This window comes from Rana temporaria, chromosome 3 (genome assembly GCF_905171775.1).
Source record: "Rana temporaria chromosome 3, aRanTem1.1, whole genome shotgun sequence".
Taxonomy (NCBI): domain Eukaryota; kingdom Metazoa; phylum Chordata; class Amphibia; order Anura; family Ranidae; genus Rana; species Rana temporaria.
The window spans coordinates 462,839,628-462,866,239 of NC_053491.1; the positions used below are offsets into that span (position 1 = coordinate 462,839,628).

General features: G+C 45.7%; 1 protein-coding gene across 1 annotated transcript; it reads right to left on the minus strand.

Moving 5' to 3' along the window:
* Nucleotides 1-1,317: 1,317 nt before the first annotated feature.
* On the minus strand, nt 1,318-24,374 carry LOC120933540. Its single transcript, XM_040346799.1, has 4 exons — nt 24,223-24,374; nt 21,834-22,208; nt 11,051-11,392; nt 1,318-1,797 (listed from the first exon to the last, which is right to left on the minus strand). The coding sequence occupies exons 1-4, from the start codon at nt 24,257-24,259 to the stop codon at nt 1,409-1,411; spliced, it is 1,143 nt and encodes a 380-aa protein (XP_040202733.1). The 5' UTR covers nt 24,260-24,374; the 3' UTR covers nt 1,318-1,408.
* Between the last annotated feature and the right edge of the window lie 2,238 nt (nt 24,375-26,612).

The window sequence follows — 26,612 nt, forward strand, 5'->3', positions numbered from 1 at the left end:
GCAATGTCACTTTATAGGACTTGCAGGAACAAAAACTGTCTCTGGACAGCCGCACTCTGAACAAATTGTAGCCTTTGGCTGGGTTCACACTACTACACTACTTTCATCCTACTTTGCTCTGTGTTCAATGTTTCCCTATGAGAGCGTCTTGTAGCATCCTACACAAGTCGGTCCGACTTTGAAAATGCTCCCTGTACTACTTTTGGTCCTACATTGATCCTACTTCAGGCCCATTGAATATCATTGAAGTCGGACCAAAGTAGTATCCTGTTCATGAAAGTAGGATGAATGTAGGACCAATGTAGGATAAATGTAGGACCAATGTAGCAGAGAAAAGTAGGATCAAAGTAGTGTAGTAGTGTGAACCCAGCCTTTATCAAAAGAAGGACAGCACTACAAGTCACAAAAAAAAATGAAAATAAAACCTGGCTGTTGACACGTTTCGCACTGGAACTAGTTTTCGATTTCCGAAAAATTAGAATTTCCAAATTTTCGTATTTACGAATTTTTCAATTTACGAATTTTCGGAGTTCCGAAAATTCGAATTTCCGAATTTCGTTTTTTTTTATTTTAGAAATGTCGCATTTTTTATTTTTTATTTTCGAATTAAAAAATTCGAAATTGAAAAATTCGAAATTGAAAAATTCGAAATTGAAAAATTCGAAAAAATCGAAAATTCGAAATTTCGAAAATTGAAAAATTCGAAATTTGAAAATGACAAATTCGAAATTTTGAAAATCGAAAATGAAAAATTCGAAAATCGAAAATTCGTAAATTCGAAAAATAAAAAATTCGAAAATGAAAAATTCGAAAATTCTAAATAAAAACAATGAAAAATTCGAAATTTCTAAAATTGAAAAATTTTAGAAATTTCGAATTTTTCATTTTTTTTATTTTGAATTTACGAATTTTCGATTTTCGAATTTTTCATTTTCGATTTTCAAAATTTCGAATTTTTCATTTTCAAATTTCGAATTTTATAATTTTCGAAATTTCGAATTTTCGATTTTTTCGAATTTTCGATTTTTTCGAATTTTTCAATTTCGAATTTTTCAATTCGAAAATAAAAAATAAAAAATGCGACATTTCTAAAAAAAAAAAAAAAAAAAAGGCACCCCAGACAGCAATAGTGGTCACTCACAGTACAGCCATGGCTGGAACAGAAACCCAAATTTGGCAAAAATAACACGGTCAGAGGCAACTAAATCTCTGACCACCCTCTAAAATTTAATGCAGCACCAGCTATAAAAGAAACAGGGCGCTACATTAGTAAGGCATTCATTTAAAAAGAAAAAATGAATTTTTGCTGTACATGGGGAAAAGGAGCTGGGATTGGGAAGTGGTCAGGATCCCAGAGTTCAGCTTTAATTCTTGGCATCAGACATAAATTAAAATGATACATTTGGGGTTAGGAGCACTTAACTTTACCTTTAATGATTAGTCTGGTTCCTCCTCCATACTGAATTTTATCTTCATATTGGTTGTAACTTGCACACAGTTTGATTACCACAAAGCAATAAAATGAAGTGTCATCTGCCTTCATCACATCCTTTATCATTAGATTAGTCATCCCTGTTATGGATGTCCGATGTCTATATGTAGAATGAACCATTTCCTGGTAGGGGTGGTAGGCGTACGGTCCGGTTACATTCTCCACTCTCCAGTATACATTGACCCGCATTACATCTCTCTCTGTATACCGATCACTAGGAAGGGTGTAGGAGCAGGAAAGGATCACTGAATGTCCTTCTTCTACTGAGATCTCATTAGTCAGCTGATTCCAAGATGGTTGGTAATCTAGAGGAAAATGTTGAAGAAATAAGCCAATCCATATATGCAGGGCCGCTGAAAGAAATCATGGGGCCCTGTACAGCCTACCTGACGGGGGCCCCCTTCAGCTCCACCCCTGGTCCCGCCCCTGGTCCCTCCTTCAGCCCCACCCCTGGCCCCTCCCCAGACCCTGCCTTGAAACAAAAGTGCAGGTTTGTCTACAAGTGATATTTATTTTTCATGCCATGGGTGGCACTTATGGGCCATAACGCATGTGCTTTTATTTTTCTACATTAGTTATCTGTTCAGGTAGCCTGGGCCCCCCTGCAGGCCGGGCCCGGTACAACAGGGCCAGCTGTACTGGCCTATCAGCGGCCCTGCATATATGTGAAACAATAAAATCAATTCCTGGTTTTACTTAGCAAGATCTAATTGCTGGGTGTTGTTTGGCCATAGTGAACTCAGATCTTGATATACTAAGGGCAAATAAACTGTTCACTTTGCAAGAGAAGTTGTTACATAGTTACATAGTAGGTGACAAAAGTCCATCCAGTCCAACCAATGTGTGTGACTATATGTCAGTATTACATTGTATATTCCTGTATGTAGTGGTCGTTCAGGTGCTTATCTGATAGTTTTTTTAAACTATGGATGCTCCTCCCCCGCTGAGACCACCGCCTGTGGAAGGGAATTTCACATCCTTGCCGCTTGCAATTTGGCCCAGAACTTATTGAATGTGGTGACTTTGTAAAAAATACCCCAATTATATGCAAGGAACAGTTTACTAAAAACAGCATTTTGCTGGCACATTATTGGATGCTAAATGTCAACCATGCATGCATTAAAGTGGTTGTAAACCCTTTACAACCACTTTAAAGGGGTGTTCCAGGCATTTTTTGTGTTTATTAAAAGTCAGCAGCTACAAAAAGTGTAGCTGCTGGCTTTTAATAAACATACACTCACCTGCTCCACGTTCCAGCGACGCGCCGGCCGGGGCTCCGCTCCTCTTCCCCCCTCGCCGGCCGGCGTCTTCATCCTAAGTGTGGGCACCCAGCCATGACAGCTTTCGGCTTCACGGCCGGGCACCCACTGCGCATGCGCGAGTTGCGCTGCGCTCTCTCATTGGACAGGCGATCGCATGGGACCTGTCATGTGTCCCAAGCGATCGCCTACAGGAAGGGGCTGCAGTAAGGCGATTAAGCTATTCGCCTTACCAGCCCCTCGGCGGAAGGAGGAAGTGAGACAGGAAGTCCCCTTCTCCTGAAGCCCCCACTAACCCCCCAAAAAAATTACATGCCAAATGTGGCATGTAAGGGGGCGAGGAGTGGGTTAAGCGGAAGTTCCAATTTTGGGTGGTTTAACCTACAGGTAAGCCTACATTAAAGTGGAGGTTCACCCTTTAAAACAATTTTTGACATCACACGGAGCCGCGCCATCCTACCGACAGAATGCCAGTGTTTTTTTTTTTTCTCAGCACATACCTCTTAATCAGGATTTTGACCTCATTTTGACCCGATCCCGCGGGAGTGGGCGTTCCCAAGCACTGCCTGTGATTGATAGGCTTCCGAACGGTGCATACTGTGCGTCACAGGTTGCCGACAGAACCCGAACGTCGGTGCGCAGGTGCCGTATAGAGCCGCACTGACGTTCGGTTTTTTCGGCAACCTGTGACGCGCAGTATGCGCCGTTCGGAAGCCTGTCAATCACAGGCAGTGCTTGGGAACGCCCACTCCCGCGGGATCGCCGTGAGGTCAAAATCGTGATTAAGAGGTATGTGCTGAGAAAAAAAACCAACTACCGGCATTCTGTCGGTAGGATGGCGCGGCTCCGTGTGATGTCAAAAATTGTTTTGAGGGTGAACCTCCACTTTAAGGCTTACCTGCAGGTGCAACAAATATCTCCCAAACCTAAAAGGTTTAGGAGATATTTGCAGAAAATGCCGGCACCTGTGTCTACGGATATTCGCCAACACACCAAGGATCATTTAAAAAACGTCCAAAAATGTTATGCATATTAGCGATCCAAAAAAACAATGTTTCGAGGTTGCACAGGACCTCTTTGTCAGGCAAAAGATGATCATCTTTTGCCTGACGAAGATGTGCAATTTCCTGGAAGGTGTGCAATTGGAATATTTTTGAGACCTGTGTCTACGGCACATGCGCCGTAGACATCGGGCGCAGGCGCACTGAGCGTGCCATTTACAGCGGCAATCGTGCCTTGACAGTCGGCTGCCATGCGCATGCTCGGGAGTGACGTCATCGCAGCTCCGGCCAGTCACAGCGCCGGAGTCGCGATACCTGGAAGTCACTCCAGGAGAGATGGTGGCGACGGAGGACGTGTCCGAGGACCGCTGGGGGGGCTTCGATGTCAGGTAAGTAATTCATAATGAGCTAGTATGCTATGCATACTAGCTCATTATGCCTTTGTCTTGGAGGGTGTTTTTTACTTTTTTAGAGAGGATTTACTTCCTCTTTAACCACTTAAGGAGCGAGCCTCTTTCTGAGATTTGGTGTTTAAAACATTTTTTTTTTTTGCTAGAAAATTACTTAGAACGCCCAAACATTATATATTTTTTCTAACACAGTAGAGAATAAAATGGCAGTCGTTGCAATACTTTTTGTCACACCGTATTTGTGCAGCGGTCTTACAAGCGCACTTTTGTTTGGAAAGAAATTACTTTTTTTAAATTAAAAAATAAGACAACAGTAAAGTTAGCCCTTTTTTTTATATTGTGAAAGATAATGTTACGCCAAGTAAATTGATACCCAACATGTCACGCTTCAAAGTTGCGCCCGCTGTTAAATGGCGACAAACTTTTACCCTTTAAAAAATCTCCATAGTTGACATTTAAAAGATTATGGGCTAGATTCAGGTAGGGGCGCGCATAGTTACGGCGGCGCAGCGTATCATATTTACGCTACGCTGCCGTAAGTTAGAGAGGCAAGTGCTGTATTCACAAAGCACTTGCCTTCTAAGTTACGGCGGCGTAGCGTAAATGGGGCCGGCGTAAGCGCGCGTAATTCAAATGTGGATGAGGGGGCGTGTTTTATGCTAATGTATGATGACCTGACGTGATTGACGTTTTTTACAAACGGCGCATTCGCCGTCTGTGTACATATCCCAGTGTGCATTGCTCCCAAGTACGCCGCAACGACGTATTGGTTTCGACGTGAACGTAAATTACGTCCAGCCCTATTCGCGAACGACTTACGCAAACAACGTAAAAAATTCAAAATTCGAAGCGGGAACGACGTCCATACTTAACATTGGCTGCGCCTCCTAATAGCAGGAGTAACCTTACGCCGAAAAAGCCTAACGTAAACGACGTAACTAAATTGCGCCGGGCGTACGTACGTTTGTGAATCGGCGTATCTAGGTCATTTGCATATTCTACGCCGAAAACAACGGAAGCGCCCCTAGTGGCCAGCGTAAAATTGCACACAATTATATGCTGCCGTATTCAAGTTACGTCGGCGGAGGAAGCCTATTTTTTTAACGTATCTGCCTTTCAGAATCGGCGTAAAGATACGACGGCTCAGATTTGAAATTACGGCGGCGTATCTGGAGATACGCCGCCGTATCTGCTTGCTGAATCTAGCCCATAATCTACAGGTTGCATGTTTTGAGATACAAAGGAGGTCTAGGGCTAGAATTATTGCTCTCACTCTAACGATCGCGGTGATACCTCACATGTGCGGGCACTGCTCACGTATGCGTTTGCTTCCGCACGCAAACTGGGTGGGACGGGGCGCGTTTAAAAAAATAACGAATTATTATTTCTTTTACCTTTTATTTTACATTTTTACACTGTTCTTTAAAAAAAATGGGTCACTTTTATTTCTATTACAAGGAATGTAAACATCCCTTGTAATAGAAAAAAAGCATGGCAGGACCTCTAATGTGAGATCTGGGGTCAAAAAGACATCACATATCATATTTACACAAAAATGCAATAAAAAATGTCCTTTTAATAGCATTGGGCAGAAGTGACGTTTTGACGTCGCTTCCACCCTGCAATGATATGGAGAGTGGGGGGGGGGGGGGCATCTTCCCCTCACTCGTCTCCATGTCAGCCTAGGGAGAGGATCCGACGGCTCCAGTAAGCGGCGAAGGGCACCGGAGAGCGGCAGGAGGGCGGCCTCTCCCGCCACCGATAAAAGTGATCTTGCGGCGAATCTGCTACAGAGACCACTTTTATCTTCAAGCGGACCGCCCGCTCTTGAAGAGGATACTGGGGTTATGGTAGCTAGCTGCTACCATGACGACGGTATTCCTCTTCAAAGTAGCGACGTAAAACGACGGCGGGTGGTCCGGAAGTGGTTAGGCTCTTTGGGTAATTCCCTTGCAAAGTGCAACTACCTCTACAAAGTGAACAGTTTATTTGCCTTTAGTACATCAACCCCATAGAATTAGAAAGCACTGAAGGCAGAAGGAGCTCAGAAATGGTAGGCTCCATGGCCCAGATTCAGGTAGCAATTGCGCCTGCGTAACCATAGTTACGCAGCGCAATTGCTGACTTGCGCCGGCGTAACGAGTTCTCCTGATTCAGAGAACTCGTTACGCCGACTGCAGCCTAAAATCTGCGTGGCATAAGGCTCTTATGCCACGCAGATTTTAGGCTGCATTCTAGCGATGACCGCTAGGGGGCGCTCCCATTGTGATCTGTGTATAGTATGCAAATTGCATACTAACACCGATTCACAACGTTGCGCGAGCCCTGCGTACGCAAATTACGTAGTTTGCGTATGTCAGGTTTCGCGTAAGGTTACACATCCTAATAGCAGGCGCAGCCAATGCTATAGGATACCCGGCGTTCCCGCGTCGCAATGTTCGAATTTTACGTCGTTTGCGTAAGTGAATCGTGAATGGCGCTGGACGCCATTCACGTTCACTTTGAAGCAAATGAAAGTTTCCCGACGGAGCATGCGCTGTACGCTCGGCGTGGGAGCGCGCCTAATTTAAATGATTCCCGCCCCGGCGGGATCATTTACATTGCGCGCGCTTGCGCCGGGCAATTTTGCAGGCGCGCCATCGCAATTTACGGAGCTACTGCTCCGTGAATCGAGGGCAGCGCAAATTATTTGCGGGGGCGTAGGGCAAAATTGTTGCCCTGTGCCTCCGCAAATAATGCGCAAGTCGTACCTGAATCCGGGCCCATATTTCTTTCAGTACACCTTGAAATTAAAGCGGGAGTTCACCCATTTATACATTTTTTTTTTTCTCCCCTTAGCTTCCTGCTCGTTTGGTCTAGGGGAATCGGCTATTTGTATTAAAATATGAGCAGTACTTACCCGTTTTCGAGATGCATCTTCTTCCGTCGCTTCCGGGTATGGGTCTTCGGGAGCGGGCGTTCCTTCTTGATTGACAGGCTTCCGACGGTCGCATCCATCGCGTCACTCGTAGCCGAAAGAAGCCGAACGTCGGTGCGGCTCTATACTGCGCCTGCACACCGACGTTCGGCTTTTTTCGGAAAATCGTGACGCGATGGATGCGACCGTCGGAAGCCTCTCGGAAGACTGTCAATCAAGAAGGAACGCCCAGTCCCGCAGCCCATACCCGGAAGCGACGGAGAAGATGCATCTCGTAAACGGTAAGTACAGCACATATTTTAAAACAAATAGCCGATTCCCCTAGAGAAAACGAGCAGGAATCTAAGGGGAAAAAGTGCCCTCTAAGGGTGAACCACCGCTTTAACATTTTTGAACAGCCCAAATTTTTGGTGGGATTTGGATAGAGTGGGAAAGGATTAGATTTGACCCTCCATTCATGTCCTGTGACAAAGATCTAAGCCTTCCTCTACTCTGCTAAACAAACGTATTTATGATTCTTTCTATGTTGTTGGAGATTTCCCCTCACTTCCTGTCTGGTAAAATGTTCTCAGCAGGGCAGGAAGTGAGGGGAAATCTCTCTAATGCCTTGTACACACGATCGGTTTTCCCCGCCGTAAAAAGTCCACCAGGAAAATCGAGGGGAAAACCGAGGACATGCTCGGTAGCTTTTTCCCTCATACACACGGGCCGGGTTTCCCAGCAAGAAAACTGCCATGAGAGCTTTGATTGGGAAACCCGGCCGTGTGTATGCTCCACCGCAGGTTTTCCCCATAGGTAAACTGCCGGCTTAAAAACCACCAGGAATTCCGGTGGGAAAAAAGAGAACATGTTCTAATTTTTCCAGCCGGGATTCCCGGCGGTTTTCCTGTCGGGAAAACTGCGATGGAACATACACACGGAGGGTTTTCCAAGCCAAAAGCTGTCATGGCCATTTTCCAGATTGGAAAACCGGTTGTGTGTATGAGCCATAAGTAGACATGTGCACTGCCAAAAAAATCGTTTTTTCCGTTTATGTTATTTTTTTTTTTTTTTTTTTTGGAAATTCGGGAAAATAAAAAAAAAATCCGTTTGTTTCATTCGTTTTTTTTTCGTAAATTCGTAAATTCGGGAAAATCGTTTTTTTTCCGTTTTATTCGTTTTTTTGCTTTTTTCGTAAATTCGGGAAATTCGAAAAATTTCGGATTTCCGAAAAAGCAAAAAACGAATAAAACGAAAAAACAAAATTTCCGAAAAAAAAGAATGAAACGAAAATTCAAAAAGTAATTTTCGGAAATGAAAAAATTCGGAAGTACGAAAACATTTTAATTCGAAATTTCTAAAATTCGAAAATTCAAAAAAACGAAAATTCCACAAATTCGGAAACTCCACAATTTCGAAAATTCTGATTTTTTTAATTTTCGAATTTTACATTTTTTTATTTTTCGAATTTTCAAATTTTTCAAAAATCGAAATTTCAAAAATGAAAAATTCCAAAAATCGAAATTTGAAAATGAAAAATTTGAAATTTCGAAAATTTGAAAATGAAAAATTCGAAAATGAAAAATTCGAAAATTCTAAATTTCGAAAATTAGAAAATTCGGAAATTCATAAATTCGAAATTTCTATAATTAAAAAATCGTAAATTCCAAAAAAAAAATATTAGAAAATTCGAAAATTTAAAAATTCGAAAATGAAAAATTCGAAAAAAAAAAAAAAAAAATTAAAATTAGAAATCTCTAAAATTGAAAGATTCGAAAATAAAAAATGAAAAATTGGAAATTTCGAAAATTTGGAATTTCGAAAATTAAAAAAAAAAGAAAATTCGAAATTTAAAATTCGGAAATGTAAAAATTCGGAAATACGAAATTGAAAAAAACGAAAATTCGAAAATTGAAAAATTCGAAATTTTGAAAATCGAAAATGAAAAATTTGAAAATGTAAAAAAAAAATCGAAATTTCTAAAATTGAAAAAATCGAAAATAAAAAATGAAAAATTCGAAATTTCAAAAATTCAGGATTTTTAAAATTAAAAAAATAAATTCGGAAATACGAAAATTCGGAAATGAAAAATTCGGAAATACGAAAATTCGGAAATTAAAAATCCAGAAATTCGGGAATTAAGAAATTCGGAAACTCGAAATTTCGGAAGTCCGAAAATTCGGAAATTGAAAAATTCGAAAATTCGGAAATTCGATTTTTCGGAAATTCGAAATTTTCGGAAATTCAAAATTTTCGGAAGTCCGAAAATTCGGAAATAAAAAATTTGTTAAAACGAAAATTCGAAATTAACGAATTTCCGAATTTCCGTTAAAAAAATAATTAGAAACTAAACGAATTGCACATGTCTAGGCATAAGCAGGACAAACAACTTGGTACATTCGGTCTGCCCAATAATGGTTCGAATCTCAGCCAGTTCCTGCTGAACCAGCCAAGATTCGAACCGTGTATGGCCGGCCTAACTGAAAAACATAGAACACAGTAAAAACCTGACATGGGTTCTAATCCTTCCCCCATTATTCAAAATTAAGTGTAGCCCAGACGCAACACTGCTTGCAAGGCAGCGGCACGACCTGGACTGTCAGACAGTCATCCACACACCACCCCTACTGCAGTGACTTTCCTTCCCTCTTCCCCACTGTGAGTGTATAGAGTGGCCATGCAAGGCAAGAGGAAGAGGAAGAAGGAGAGATAACATTGAAAGGCCGCACCTGCACCCGCAGCCCCCTGAAGCCCTGCCCAATGCCTGGGACAGCAACAGAAGGGCAGTGATTTTCTGCAGCACTAACCAGGAAATGTTAAACCAATCCCCAGAAGAGGAAAGACTGCTGGGAGCTGCAAAGAAGGCTGGGAGGTGTAGTTCCCAGGTGGATAGGTGGATCACGTAAAGAACATTGTGGAACTACAAGTCCAAGGAAGGAAGTGCTGTTGAGGAAGGGGGGGAAAGGACTGGAAATCCAGGGCTCGGGACTTGGTGATCACATGGAGAGACCGGTGCTGCTGCTGAGACCAGTAATACTTCTGAGTGTCAGTGCTTCCCTAGGATACCGAAGTGGGACTGCAATGCGGCGCCCATCCAGAAGCTGTTGCCTGAGACACAGTCAATTGTGTGCAGTGGACCATGCCTCAGGGCAGAAGGGCTGTGGGAGAGGAAATCTGTACCTGGATCATCTGTAGGGGTATTTTGCCTGGAATTGCTGCTTCAGTGCTCAGAGTTGACACCGTCTCCTTCAGGGATTGTAGGAGACAGCCTGGTGATATGTTCATTGCTTTGAATACCCAGTGTCACTCTCCTCTTAGGGACTGCACTGCCCCAATTTGGAACCCGCAGAGATTGGTTTTGAGAAATACTGCCCTTTTTGTTGGAATGATAAAAACTATGTTTAAGAGTGCTCCAACATAGGTTGGGCCCCAACACTGGCAGCCAACAGGTACAGCACTGACTACTGGGAGGGGATAAATAGTGACTTTTAACTACTGAGTGTATATACCCCATTTAGAGGGCTCCCACACGAGTAAGAGCCTAAGAGGTGGGGACTTTGCCTAATGCGGCTACACTACTGCCGTTTTTCAGTATGCATGAGGCCCAAGGGTCATTATCACTAGTCACCAGGGATCCTGTACATCAGCAGCACCTCCAGGAATAAGAGCTACATAAGAAAAAAACAGCAGGAACACTGGATCTCCATCTTTCCCTCTCACAGAACGTGTTCTGCCTCTCTTGAGAATGATCAGAGGGTGCTGGTGGACATTGGGTCCACTGGACCCCACTGATTGCCTCCCGCTGTGTCCAATGACAGCAGGAGTGGGTCGCCAGGGGCGAGCGCAAGCACCCCAGACCCCGTGCACGAAATCACGTACAGGTACGTGATTTTGCGCAGGAGGGCCGCCTTGCCACAGTATATCTGCGTGGGGTCATTCATAAGAGGTTAATCAGAGATTCGGAAGAAATTAATAGTGTTCTGTATTTGTACCTGCAACCACCAGCCTTGTAAATTGTTTACTTTCGAGTGTTGCTCTTGCGGTAGAGGTAGAGATGACACAGCAATAACTTCTCTGATCATTTACATGAAGATTATGAATGCGCAGCGAGACGTCTTGAGTGAAATTGACCAAAGAGTACCGACCCCCACCATATTGATGTGCGTTTCTACTTTCAAATATGGACACATCGGTACAGAGATTGAGTTCTCTGTCCGCAAAGTTCCAGGTGACGTTTGTAAGATCCAAGGTGTTTTTGGAGTAATAACACGGGATGACAACTTCTTCACTTGAAACAGCCATCAGTTCATCCAGCTGAGTGATATATTCTGTTTCTAAACAAATACAATAGGTTAAAGGTATGCATTTATATGTGGATATACGGGCCTTAACAAAGAGGGTTACATTTGTAGATGGCAGAGTCTATCCAGTAACCACCCTGTTACCATATGGTTGTCTTATATATATTTTATATATATATATGTCATATATCTGTCTGTATTTATACCCAGTCGTCAGACATGTCCGCTCTGGAGCTCCTCTACTTATTTTATACCACACCTATTGTTCAATTGAACATAGCTGTTTTTATATTTACAATATATTTTTATATATATTTTATGTGTTTTTATTCATGCCCGACTACCTACCTCCAGGTGTCTTGGCTTTTAAATTTGGTATCCTCTCTGTGTCCCATTTATATACTTTTTTACAAACAGTCTCCTAAGCTGTAGCGCTGTGAGAGGTGTGTTGGTTTCAATTTGGCAGCCACCTAATTGCTTTATACACAGCCTCCTGTATCGTTCACCCATGCTTTTATACTTGTCTAATTATAGTATTTTTACCAGTCATTACTGTCCCCCATGTATATCGTTTTTTCCGTCTGCAATAAGATGCAATGCACTTATTATGGCTTGTTTTCTTTATCGTTACATCACGGGACACAGAGCGGCATTCATTACTATATGGGTTATATGGAGTACCTTCAGGTGTAGACACTGGCAATCTTCAAACAGGAAATGCCCCTCCCTATATAACCCCCTCCCATAGGAGGAGTACCTCCAGTTTTTTCGCCAGTGTCTTAGGTGTTAGTCATGGTTTAGCTTGCCTCCGCATCCTTGGGATTAGGTGAGCTACCGGTTCTGTCCAAAAAAGCCTGCGCGCTAAAGTGGTCAGTAACCGGACCCCAAACCCTTGGGGTATAGCCCATAATGCTTTCTTTTTAAGAGAGCTGGACCCTGGGCCCAGAACTTAGAAAACCTTTGGGGCGCCTAATGTTTTCTGTTTGCCAGGGTGCTGTATGGGCCCAGGACAGTGGATCCTTCATGGAAGAAGAAGGTTCCCAGGGCCTGAAGGTCTAGACATCCCCACGGAGATGGGGGAAGATTGGACCTCTTGCTTGGCAAAGTCCTGCGGCATGGAGCAGGTAAGTAAGGGGAAAAAACCTGCGGGGCTTGGCTCTTAGCAAGTTTTTTCTGGGAGGTCACAGGGGACATGCCTAAAGGTTATGCATTGCATCTGGCAAACCAGTCACATATCATGAAGATAGGATGGCTCTATATGTTATATTTCCCCATAAAAAGTGACCTCCCTGGTAGTGTTGCAAAAGCTGTGAGTGGGGCCTTTTATGTACAAGTGTATGTGTGTGTCAGAGAGCTATGCTTACCTGCAAGCCTCCAGGCGATGCTCTATCCAGTCCTCTCCCTCATGCCTGCAAGGCAGGCAAAACGCTGACCTCCTCGTGTGTTCCAGGCCTACGGCTGCAGGAACAGAGAGGCCCTTCCTCCCAACCCCCCCCCCCCCCGTCGGCGGGCGCGCGCGCGGTGCGCGTGCACGTGTTATAGACGCATTTGGCGCCGTTTTAGCTGGGGGGGAAGGGCGGGTCAGTGGTTTAAAGGAAGGGGCGGCCCTTCCTTAGATGCCACAGCTCATTCATTTCTCTGGCTTAAGGGAGGAAGGACTGGAGTGAAGCACGGGGCGCTGAGGACACACAGTGGCCAGAAAGAATACTACAGTCTTCAGAAGATTGTGGTTTAGCCTAGGAATAGGCTGGTTTTCTTTTCCATCTCATAGTCTTTTCTTTGGCAATACTACTCAGGGGGATAGAATGTTTTTTCTTGCCTAGATTGAAAAAAAAAAAAAAAAAAGAAAAAAAAAAGAAGAAAAGTTTTTCTTTGAAAAAAAAAAAAAAAAAAGAAGGTGTCATCTAGGGTAGAGGAAACATTTTTTATTCCCCAAACAGGTGTTTGGGCATTTAACTATTATAAGTCCCAGGTACCAATAAGTAGCAGGTGTACCTCGGTATTGTACCATGGCATCAAGAGCAGAGGGTACAAAAGGTGGGGATTCCCCCGCAGAATCTGAGGTCTCGGATAGAGCTATGCCGCTGCTTTCCCCACAGGGAGCCTTTGGGCCATCGGGGTCTGGGGCTAGAGCTGACGCGAGTCAACCCAACCCTAAGGTGGTCACGGAGGAGGTGTTACTCGCCTCTTTAAATGAGATGCGGAGAAGCATGGGAGAAATGATAGCCGCAGCCATGCGGGGTAGTAAGCGGAATAGATCTCCGTCACCCGTGCGCGGACCCTCGGAAGAGGAGGTCCTTTCCTCTGGGGAATTGGACCTCTTGGACAGAGACCAGGTAGGTTCAGGGATCGAAGATCCGGATACAGAGGAGTCTGGGGCAGTCTCCCTGAGGGAGAGCTGGTGGATTCAGGGCTTGACGGACTTGGTCCATAAGGCATTCAACCTACCTGTACCAGATCTCCAGGTATCCACGGTTTCAGCTTTGGGCTCACTGAGGGCGCCTCAAAGCAGTGCTGTGTTTCCGATCCATCCTCTATTGGAGGAAGTCTTGTTCCAAGAGTGGAACAAACCAGACAAGGTTTTCTTTCCACCTAAGAAATTTTCTGTCTTATATCCTATGGAAGAAAAGTTTTCCAAGAGATGGGCTTCTCCTGCAGTAGACGCAGCCATCTCATGTGTTAACAAATCGTTAACATGTCCTGTAGAAAACGTACAGGTTTTCAAAGATCCAGTTGATAGACGCTTGGAAGCCCTACTTAAGAACTCCTTCACTTCTGCAGGGGCAGTAGTACAGCCAGCCGTGGCTGCGATTGGAGTCGCTCAAGCTTTATCGGATCAATTTAAGCAAATGCTTGAACTTATTCCTGCCGAGCAGGCAGAAGAATTTTCGGATGTCCCTAAGGCCATATGTTTTACGGTAGACGCAATCAAGGATTCTATCCAACAAGCGTCACGTTTATCATTATCCCTTATCCATATGAGAAGACTCTTATGGTTAAAAAGCTGGGAGGCTGAGCCCCCATGCAAGAAGCTCCTGGCAGGGTTTCCCTTCCATGGAGGACGGCTCTTCGGAGAAGACTTAGATAAATACATTCAGACCATTTCAAGCGGCAAGAGTACTCTCTTGCCAACTAAGAAGAGGGTTCAGGGACCTGCGTTTAAACGACAGTCCTCCCCTGGGCAGGGGCCCTCTAATGCCAAGCAGTATCGACGGCCTCCTGCAAGAACAAACTTCGGCTTCAACAGCAGATCACGAGGACAGGCTGTTAGGGGCAAGAGGCAGTGGTTTCGCAAGCCAGCAAAACCAGCCCCCAAGTCTACCTCATGAAGGGGCGCCCCCACCCACGAGGGTGGGGGGAAGGCTGCGACTCTTTTCGGAGATTTGGGAAGCCAACATTCCCGACGAGTGGGTACGGTCTTCCGTGGCCACAGGCTACAAGCTAGAGTTCCTAAGGTTTCCTCCTCCTCATTTCCAGGAGTCGAGGATTCCAAACGATCTGGAGAAAAGAGCCGCATTAAGGTCGGCTCTAGATCATCTACTTTCCCAGGAAGTAATAGTAGAGGTACCAGTCCTGGAACAGGGGCTGGGTTTCTACTCCAACCTATTCATCATCCTAAAGCCCAATGGAGATGTCAGGCCAATTTTGGACCTAAAGATGGTAAATGCATACTTAAAGGTCCGCTCATTTCGGATGGAATCCGTGCGGTCAGCAGCTGCCACACTCCAAAAGGACGACTTCATGGCGTCCATAGACATAAAGGATGCCTACCTTCATGTTCCAATTTATCAGCCACATCAAAGATATCTACGCTTTATGGTGGCTTCGCGTCATTTCCAATTCGTGGCGCTTCCCTTCGGGTTGGCTACGGCCCCCCGGGTGTTCACGAAGGTTCTAGCTCCAATCCTAGCCAAGCTAAGGATCCAAGGGGTCACGATCCTAGCATACCTGGACGACCTCCTAGTCATAGACCACTCATCTCCCGGCTTGGAACGAGCAGTGGCCCTCACGGTCCAATACCTCGAGAGGTTCGGCTGGGTCCTAAATCAAGAAAAGTCAACATTCCAGCCCACAAGGCAGTTGGAATATCTCGGCATGAGATTAGACACGGAACAACAAGGGGTGTTCCTACCTCTGAGGAAGGTCAAAGCCATCAAGGAATTAATCCTACTGGTTCTAAGCAAGAAAAAACCGACTATTCGCCTATGTATGAGATTACTAGGCAAGATGGTGGCTACTTTCGAGGCGGTGCCATACGCCCAGAGCCACACTCGCATCCTGCAGGCAGCCATCCTGTCAGCATGGAGCAGAAGGCCACAGGCCTTGGATATCCCGTTGCCTCTCTCATCAAGAGTCCGGCAAAGTCTGTGTTGGTGGTTAGACCCTCAGAATCTACTGAAGGGAAAATCTTTCAGCCCAGTGGCTTGGAAGATAGTGACCACAGACGCCAGCCTGACGGGCTGGGGAGCGATTGTGGATGGTTCCACTCGCCAAGGTATTTGGGCAAAGCCAGAGAAGCTTTTACCCATCAACATCTTGGAGCTCAGAGCTGTTCGACTAGCCCTCAGGGCTTGGACGTCGAAATTGCAGGGGCTCCCGGTGAGAATTCAATCAGACAATGCCACGGCAGTGGCATACATAAATCACCAAGGGGGGACCAGGAGTCAGGCCGCTCAGAGAGAAGTGAGCTTGATTCTCTTATGGGCAGAGGCTCATGTGCCCTGCATATCGGCAGTATTCATTCCCGGAGTGGACAACTTTCAGGCGGACTTCTTAAGCCGCCAGACTCTATGGCCGGGGGAATGGTCTCTGCATCCACAAGTCTTTCAAGCACTCTGCCAAAGATGGGGAGTGCCGGACGTGGATATCATGGCATCGAGACTCAACAAGAAGCTAGACAGGTTCATGTCCCGCTCAAGGGATCCGATGGCCTGCGGAACCGATGCTCTGGTTTGCCCTTGGCATCAGTTCAAGCTTCTTTATGCGTTTCCCCCGCTCCAGTTACTACCCCGCCTGCTGCGCAGGATCCGGGTGGAGCACATACCAGTTATCCTGGTAGCTCCAGCATGGCCCAGAAGGGCTTGGTACTCACTAATCCTAAGGATGGTAGTGGGAAACCCTTGGACTCTGCCTCTAAGGCCAGACCTGCTATCGCAAGGTCCGATCCTCCACCCTGCCTTACGGCATCTAAATTTGACGGCCTGGAAGCTGAATCCTTGATTCTCAGGGGTAGAGGTCTGTCTCAGAAGGTAATCTCTACCCTAATCAGAGCCAGGAAACCGGTCTCTAGGGTGATTTATCACAGGGTCTGGAAGGCCTATATAGGCTGGTGCGAGTCCAAGCTATGGCTTCCTCGCAAGTTCACCATAGATAGAGTTTTAAGTTTTCTCCAGCTAGGAGTGGATAAAGGATTGGCATTAAGCACAATCAAAGGACAGATTTCTGCCCTGTCAGTGTGGTTTCAGCGGCCACTGGCCACCCACTCGCTGGTTAAGACCTTCCTTCAAGGGGTCTTACGTATTAAACCTCCAGTTAAATCCCCGCTTTGTCCGTGGGATTTAAATCTTGTTCTGTCGAGTTTACAGAAACAACCGTTTGAGCCGTTGGCTGAAGTTCCTTTGGTTCTACTGACAAGGAAGTTGGTGTTTTTGGTTGCCATAGTTTCCGCAAGAAGAGTTTCGGAACTGGCAGCCTTATCCTGTAAGGAACCATATCTTATATTTCATAAGGACAAGGTCGTTCTCCGCCCTCATCCTTCCTTCTTACCGAAGGTCATATCCAGTTTTCATTTGAACCAGGATTTGGTATTACCATCCTTCTTCCCTAAACCTACTTCCAGAAAGGAAGGGTTGCTGCATACCTTGGATATTGTCAGGGCCATGAAGGCCTATCTTAAAGCTACAGAGAAGATCCGGAAAACAGATGTCCTGTTTATTCTACCGGATGGGCCCAAGAAGGGGCAGGCAGCTGCAAAGTCCACCATTTCTAGGTGGATTAAGCAATTGATCACTCAGGCCTACGGCTTGAAAGGGTTGCCTCCTCCAGTATCATTAAGGGCTCATTCTACTAGAGCCATGGGCGCCTCCTGGGCAGCGCACCACCAGATCTCTATGGCTCAAGTTTGCAAGGCGGCAACCTGGTCTTCTGTCCACACATTTACAAAATTCTACAAGTTGGACGTAAGAAGGAATACTGATACTGCCTTCGGGCAGGCAGTGCTGCAGGCTGCAGTTTGAGACCCTCGGATTCCGGGGGCTCCTCTTTTTTTGAGTTAAATTTAAAATTTAAGATTATTTTTCTCAAATAAGTTGGATTTATTATGATTTGAGTATATCTCTAAATTAAATCCTTTTGTCTTGGAGATGTTCTCCCTCCCCTCATTGTAAGCATTGCTTTGGGACATCCCATATAGTAATGAATGCCGCTCTGTGTCCCGTGATGTAACGATAAAGAAAAAGAGATTTTTAATACAGCTTACCTGTAAAATCTTTTTCTTGGAGTACATCACGGGACACAGAGCTCCCACCCCTCTTTTGAGGACCATTTTGGGAGGACTGCTTGCTACAAAACTGAGGTACTCCTCCTATGGGAGGGGGTTATATAGGGAGGGGCATTTCCTGTTTGAAGATTGCCAGTGTCTACACCTGAAGGTACTCCATATAACCCATATAGTAATGAATGCCGCTCTGTGTCCCGTGATGTACTCCAAGAAAAAGATTTTACAGGTAAGCTGTATTAAAAATCTCTTTTTTTGGTATGTGGCCCATGTATACGTTCCCTATGTGTACATTGCTGCCTGGTTTGTTTTTCTGTTTAAGACCTAGGTATCATGGCGTCCTGTCCAACGTTAGTAACACATAGGTATACTACATTGAGCTACAACAAAATGGCCGACGGACGTCCAGTTTAATAGACGTTTTTACAGCCTATTTAAGCCTATTGCTTACACCCTGCGTTATCCCCTGAAGAAGTCATGTGATGTGACGAATACACGTAAGGGAATAGGAGTTACAGAGCCGACACAGACCGACGGCGATGAGACGAGCTCACCGCTCGTAGGTGTTTTGCTTCTGCCCCAATTTTAAATGTGAGTTTTTACTTTGCTGCTACTTGTACTCTAATAAATTTCACAAGATACTGCACCATGGGCCTTCCTCTCTTTTCTTCCATCTTGTACCCCCTGAGCACTGGCTGATACTAAGGACAGGAGGTGGAAGATACAGAGAAGGTGGAAGTGAGAGTTGTTTTGTCTGTCAGTGATCCTCCAGCATACCAGTTCCGGATACGAACGCGGTGTTCGTGGAGATAGGTCCACTATCCACAGCCTCAATGTGAGTGCGTGTATATGCGATATATCATTTCCAAGGTTTCCCACAGGATTATGCTATTATCCATTTATTTTTGCTTCCATGTTTGTATGAATATTTGATGAGGAGCCCCCTTCATCTCAACCTCAATCCGTGTGACTGCACCCCCTAGGGAGACATTGTTTGGTACTTTGAGCCATCCGTGCTATGGCTCTGAGGTGAGCATCTAGTACCACAAGAGGTGTGCGCACCAAAGTTTGCCTACTGTCTTCTGGGACGTCACTATTTTAAATAGACTTTTTTTCACGCATTTTTGTTATACATTGTTTTTGTACACAGTTATTTTGGTTCACATCCGTGCACCTTCACTACTGTGTCTCTGGTTTATCCAGCCTGGTACATTCGTGCCACACCGGACTGTCTTCTGGGATGTCACTTTTTTAAATAGACAATTTTTCACGTATTTCTGTTATACACTGTTTCTGTACACAGTTATTTTAGTTTGTGTAAGCTACTATTTGGTTCACATCCGTGCACCTTTACCACTGTGTTTCTGGTTCATCCAGCCTGGTACATTCGTGTCACTTTATGTTCACATTATATGTTGTTTATTCACCTTTCTTTCCCTGTAATAGTCACCTAGTATCTATTTATTTATTTATTTATGTATTTCACTTTAGGGTTACCTACTTGTTAGGTATTGAGATCCCCCTTCTATTATTAGTTCACAGCGCTTCACCATCACTTTCCAGAGTCTATCCAGTGATTCTTGAAGGATAATGGACTCAATTCACAAATAAATATTCCAGATTTTGTGATTTAGAGTTATCCCTGGGCAGCTATAATTTACCTGCACTACCACTAGTAGCAAACTAGGAGGTGCTACATTATGTATAGCACTTCCTGTCTCTGTATGTTCCTTATGTATAGCACTTCCTGTCTCTGGGGATCTGGATTGAAAACTCTCTCTCTCTCTCCCTGCTTTCTCTCTCACCGCTCTCTTTCTCCCTACTTGCTCTCTCTCTCTCTCCCTGATTTCTCTCTCACCGCTCTCTCTCTCTCTCTCTCCCTACTTGCTCTCTCTCCCTCTCTCCCTGTTCTCTCTCTGTTTTCACTCTCCCTGCTCCCTCTCTCTCTCCCTCACTGTTCTCTCTTTCTCCCTGTTCTCTCTCTCTCTCTCTCTCTCCTCTCGTGCTCTCACTCTTTCTCCCTGTGACAGACTCACCTAGGACAGAGGCTTTTGGAGGGGGCTGAATGCTCGCCTCCTGCCTTGTGATCATGGGCCCTGGCATTTGGGGGAACGGTGCTCTTTGTGAGCTGTATGCCTGGGGACCCAGTATATCCCATATTAGAGTGACTGATTCATACTGTTGGGACATACAGTGTAAGGAGATGCTAATACCACCTCCTCCAGCCATCTGTCCATTCTCTGTGCTAATTGACCCTGCTATTGTGTGAAGATGTCCTGTGTTTACACTTATGATAATGTATATTGTATAGCAGGTGAGCGAGGAGACGTGACGTCTACCCTGAAAGGTCATATCTATGAGTCGCCTAGTCTGGGTAAATGATTAGTTAATTAACTCATGTTAATTTATGTTCTGGTTACCTCCTCTTTAACTGTATATAAGGTTGTATTCTTGGTTCTATTAAACACTCCATGTTCAGCAGACAAACAAGTCTCTTCTCGTTGTGTGCTTGTGAGCAGCTGGAATATCTGATATCTATATCCAGACTGATAGGAAGCAGTATATGACGGAAGCACTCAAGCGGAGTGTGGGATGTTCCGTTACACTCCCTGCTCTCTTTCTCCTTCCTGAATCCCTGTTCTCTCTCTCTCTTTCTTCTTGCTCTCTCTCCCTGTTCTCTCTCCCCCCTTCTCTCTCTTCCTCTTTCTCCCCCCTCTCTTTACCTGCACTCTCCCTCCTCCCATGCTCTCTCTCTTTCTTCTCACTCTCTCTCCCTGTTCTCTCTCTCTCTCCCCTGCTCTCTCTCTCTTTTTCTCTATCTCCCCCTGCTCTCTGTTCTCTCTCTCCCCACTTTCTCTCTCCTTTCCTGCTCCCTCTCCCCCTGCTCTCTCTCCCCTCTCTTTCTTCCTGCTCTCTCATCCCATGCGCTGTCTCTTTCTTCTTGCACTTTTTCCCTGCTCTCTTTGTTCTCTCTCCACTCTCTCTCTCTCTCTCCTCCCCTGTTCTCTCTCTTTCTTCTTGCACTTTCTCTCTGATCTCTTTGTTCTCTCTCCACTCTCTCTCCACTCTCTCTCCTCCCCTGTGCTCTTTTTTTTCTTTCACTTTCTCCCTGCTCTCTTTGTTCTCTCTCCCTCTCTCTCTCCACCCTCTCTCTCCTCCCCTGTGCTCTCTCTTTCTTCTTGTACTTTCTCCCTGCTCTCTTTGTTCTCTCTCCACTCTCTCTCTCTCCTCCCCTGTGCTCTCTCTTTCTTCTTGTACTTTCTCTCTGCTCTCTTTGTTCTCTCTCCTCTCTCTCTCTCTCCTCCCCTGTGCTCTCTCTTTCTTCTTGCACTTTCTCTCTGCTCTCTTTGTTCTCTCTCCACTCTCTCCACTCTCTCTCCTCCCCTGTGCTCTCTGTTTTTTTCTTGCACTTTCTATCTGCTCTCTTTGTTTTCTCTCTCCCTCTCTCTCTTCACTCTCTCTTCACTCTCTCTCTCTCCACGCCGGCGCTCTCTCTTTCTTCTTTCACTTTCTCCCTGCTCTCTTTGTTCTCTCTCCCTCTCTCTCCACTCTCACCCTCTCCTCCCCTGTGCTGAGTGCTCTCTCTTTCTTCTTGTACTTTCTCCCTGCTCTCTTTGTTCTTCTCCTCTCTCTCCTCCCCTGCGCTCTCTTTCTTTTTGCACTTTATCTCTGCTCTCTTTGTTCTCTCTCCCTCTCTCTCTCCCCTGTGCTCTCTCTTTCTTCTTGCACTTTCTCCCTGCTCTCTTTGTTCTCTCTCCCTCTCTCCCTCTCTCTTTTTCTGTCTCTCCCAGTTCTCCCTCTGTCTCCCCCTGCTTTCTTTTTCTATCTCTCTCTCTTTCTCTCTCTCTCTCTAAAAGTCCACGGGTTACTTGCTGTGCCCTGTGCTCTGATAACCCAAACTACGCCACTGAGTTCTCCTTCTTTACCTACAGATTTAGTGCAAGATAGATAGATAGATAGATAGATAGATATTTTTACCTGGAAATTGCAGAAGAGTGCCGTGTTTACTGCCCTTGAATATTTCATTATATCTTATATTGTATAGTTGGCAGCAAAATCGAGGCCCATCCGTTGGGTCCAGTCCTGTAATTGTGATGTATTCAGTCTGATTCCTGTTAGGATCCTTCTCTCTGAAGAGTCTTCCCTTATATTTCTCTGTAACATTTCCAGAAGGTGAAATGATTGTGTCCGCAGCAGAGGAACAATATTCTCCATTTGTCTCACTCCAAATGATTTGTAGATCTTGTTCCAGTTTCCAGGGGTCGGAGTATGAACATGGAATGGTAACAGATCCTCCAGACTGCACTGTACGAGTTTTTACCTGATAGACACACCTGGGAAATCCTGTGATCCCTGAAATGAGCAGATAAAGTGAGATTTAATATCAGTACTGTCGATCCATCTATGGGCAGCATGGTTGTACTGAAGTCGATCTAATGTTTGACTTCAGTACAACCAGCCTGTTGTGTTTTTTCCATAAGACCACTACCACTGGCTATAGTTGGCAGCAGTGATCATTGGATTCTAATGGCGGGGAAACCTCTCGTTGTCAGAATACAATAGTGCAATGGGGAGGGATTCCCCCTCCAACACCGACTGTGCTGATAGGGAATCAAGCAATGTACTTTCCTTCTCCCGGGGTAAAAACTATAGATTGTGGGATCCCACAGAAACATTTTTACTGCTTGTCTACCGCGCGGGAAGATAAGCCTCTCGTCCTGGGAGGACGTCATATGACGTCCTCCCCTTCCTGAGCCACTAGGGGGCGCACGCACCCTCCGCGTCACTGGGAACCTGATGCGCGTGCCCAGTAACTGAGCAGGATCGTGGATTTCTGTGTGTAACATTGTATGCCGTCGCCGCCATCTTGCTTCACCCTACCTATGCCTTGGAAGCTACCGCGCATGCGTCAAAGTCATTTAGAGCATGCGCCGGTTTCCACGGCGACAGGTAAGTATACAGACGCTCGGGTTTCTCGGCAGGAAAACACTTCCGAGAATCACGAGAAAATAGAGAGCAGGTTCTCTATTTTTCTCATCGAGATTCTGGGCAGTTTTCTTGACGAGAAACCGCAAAGCCTCGTACAGACGCTCGGTTTACTCGGCAAGAAAGCTCCGCCAGCAGTTTTTCTTGCTGGTTCTTGCTGAGAAAACCTTGCGTGTGTGCGAGGCTTCAGACTTTTTTCTCTTCTGAACAAATGTTATTTTATGGACAGTACTAAAATATTGCATTGTGACTTCTAAATGGTGCTATGGAGCCTTTGAAAAACATATTTCTTTAGCAAGAAATACAATGTAACAATTTTAGAGACCACAAGAGCTAAGTGGTTATTCAGCTGGTGGTACCATCGGCATTGGTCGGTATGCGTCTATTCCAGTGTTTCTTAACTCCAGTCCTCAAGGCGCACAGGTCATGTTTTCAGGCTTCCCATTATTTTGCACAGGTGATTTGATCAGTTTCACTGCCTTAGTAATTACCACAGCCGTGTTATTTGAGGGAAATTCTGAAAACATGACCTTTTGGGGCGGCTTGAGGACTGGAGTTGAGAAGCACTGGACTAGGGTAAGGCCAGGATCCATGGTTCTGCTGTGCCTTCCCTTCTGGCAGAGCGTCAATCTGCCCCAGATTAGGTAAGGGAAGGTTCTGGACAGCCACACTCCATTGCCTTTATTAAAATATTTCAAAAGTACAAGCCAGAGCAGAGTACAGGACAGAAAGCTGACGCGTTTCACACTTTCAACAGTGCTTAATCATACACCTATGATTAAGCACTGTTGAAAGTGTGAAACGCATCAGATTTTCTGTCCTGTACTCTGCTGTGGCTTGTACTTCTGAAATCTTTTTACAATTTTGTTTTGGAGTGCGGCTGTCCAAAACCTTCCCTTACCTAATTGCTATATGCTTAGTCAGAACCTGCTGCTTCCATTCTGAGGAGAGCCTCATTTCCACATACCCACCTGGAGCGGGTGGGGATTTTTGCAAATCTGCCCCAGATTGTCGTTTTACCAGTGCCCTGTGTAATCCGGGCACCGGCCAGTTCAGCTGAGTTGCACCGGCAGACATCCAGTCCGCGGTGCCCTGCAGCTGAGCTCTCGCTGTGTAAATTCACAGCAAGAGCGGCTCGCCGGCGGCGCGTGCCCCAGACCATGAAGTGTCAGATCAGGTACTAGGTATGTGATCTGGCACAGAGCAGCTGCCCTGCTGCAGTAAATGTATGGTGGGTGGTCCACAAGTGGTCAAATATGTATTGCATGGGAAAAAAAACACACTTCTAGTAAGATGAGGAATTGCAAAAAAACATTCATAGTCCAGGCTGGCCACAAATTTGATATAATTAATAATTTCATAATTAGTTTTTATCACTCACCTAGAAAGTACAGACAGATCACAATGAAGGGTCTCATCTCTCCTAACAGGGCGCGGTAGCTGGAGAGCAGAGGATGTGTTGTCACTGTTTTATGGTCTGAATGTATTTTAGGTTAAAGGAAGAGGATATGAGCAAAACACGGAGAGAAGAAAAAGCAGAAATTGTATTAAAGATTTAAGGGATTGATTTACGGAAGAACGTAACATACATATAAGGGCACTATGAGGAACTAGACAAACCTAGAGATGAGGGATTCAAAAGTATGACTTTCTGCAGAATTATACATTTTACATGTTAGCCAGATGCGGACCGCCCTCTGTAGATTAACCGTAGCATGGCGGCCGCCCGGCGCCAGATCACATACCCAGTACGTGATCTGACACTTCCCGGTCTGGGACGCACGCATCATCGGCGACCTGCTCCAGCTGTAATTGAAGCCAGGGCTGCCATCAGGGGGGTACAGGCATTACACCCAAATGGCCCCCTCCCGTTTTTTTTTTGCATTACACCTGTAAGGGGCCCCATGGTCCCCAAGGCCCCTTACAGGCCCGGCTGGCCACCCTCCCGTTTTTTTTTTTGCAGTAGACCTGTAAGGGGCCCGATGGTCCCCATTAGGGAATTAAAATTTTTTTGTCAGCACCCCCCCCCCCAGTTCTCTGCTCCAGGGGGGCCCTGCTTAAAGCTGTGTAGGGGGCCCCAAAATTTGTGATGGCTGGCCTGATTGATGTCAATCAGCTGGTGCAGCGGATGTAATGTCTGCTGGGACCCGCTGATTGTTCAGGAGAAAGGCAGACTATGTAAACAAGGCAGATGGCCGTTCTGTGAGAGGGGAATGTGTTGATCCTGTGTTTCAGGAACACGGATCTTTACATTCCCCCAGTACAAGCACATCCCCCGAAGTGAGAAAACCCTCCCAGGGGACACATTTAAGCCTTTGATTGCCTCTGATGTTAACCCCTTCCCTGCCAGTGTCATTAGTACGGTGACAGTGCATTTTTTTTAGCACTGATCACTGTATTAGTGTCACTGGTCCCCAAAAAGTGTCAAAGATGTCAGTTAGGTATTCGTATAAGTCACTGATCGCTGCCATTACTAGTAAAAAAATAAAAACGTAAAAAAAAATATACCCTAGTTTGTAGATTCACAGACACTGGCGCATATTTATGCCGCCGTAGCGTATCTCCTTTACGCTACGCCGACGCAGCGCTGGGTTTCTCAGGCGTAAGTCGGCATAAGTGGAAGTGGGCGTGAGCCATGCTAATGAGGCGTGACCCCATGCAAATGATGGGCCGAGCGCCAGACAGATACGTATCGCCAACTGAGCATGCGCCGTCCCGTGGGCGCATCTCAGTGCGCATGCTCACAATCACTTCGGAACAACTGCCTAAGGCCTTGTACTCACGAGCAGACATGTCCGATGAAACCGGTCCGCGGACCGTTTTCATCGGACATGTCTGCCCGGGGACTTCTGTTCGATGGCTGTACACACCATCGAACAGAACTCCGCGCGTAAACAATACGCGGGGCGTGTCCACGGTGTCACCGCTCCGATGACGCGGTGTCGCCGCGACAATGACGCGGCGACGTGGGCAGGCCTGCCTTTTAAATGCTTCCACGCATGCGTCAAAGTCATTTGACGCATGCGAGGGATGGCGATCCGCCCGAAAATGGTCCGCTCGTGCCTACACACGGCCAAACATGTCTGCTGAAACTGGTCCGCGGACCAGTTTCAGCAGACATGTTTGGTCGTGAGTACGGGGCCTAAGATACGTCGGATCACTGCCTATGGCGTGAACGTAACCTACGCCTAGTCATATTCACGTCCTACGTAAACTACGTAAAATATGCGGGCTTGTGTTCCCTGGTTGCCATTGTTCTGTTCCCACATGAAGACGAATGAAGGTATAACTGATAATAGCTGTGTGACTTCTTACCTTCGTATCCAAGCAGTGGGGCAGACAGGACCGGCAGATGTTCAGGTTAGATGGATCCAGACTCAGACATGAAGATGAAATCAGCGTGGGTTTATTCAATCCAGATAAGACAACAAACGGTGATACAATACTGTTCTGTAGTAGTGGTATCAATGCTGACTTGTTAGAATATGTCCTGCTAGCTGCTGTGGCTGCTGAGCTGCTGCTGAGCTGCTGCTAACTACTGCTGACTTCTGTGTGACTTCTGCGTGGTCAAAAACTGATGCCTTCTCGAGCCCAAAAATGTGGAGTGTCTAGTCACACAGCCATGAGGAGCAAACTGAAATGGCTGCCCCCAGTGAAGAGACCTGCCCAGCAAGAGTCCACGCCTCCGAATACAAAAAACTTTACTAACCAAAACAGAGACGTGTGTGGCATGCAAATTCTGGCCAGCAGATGGCAGCAGTGAAAGAAATG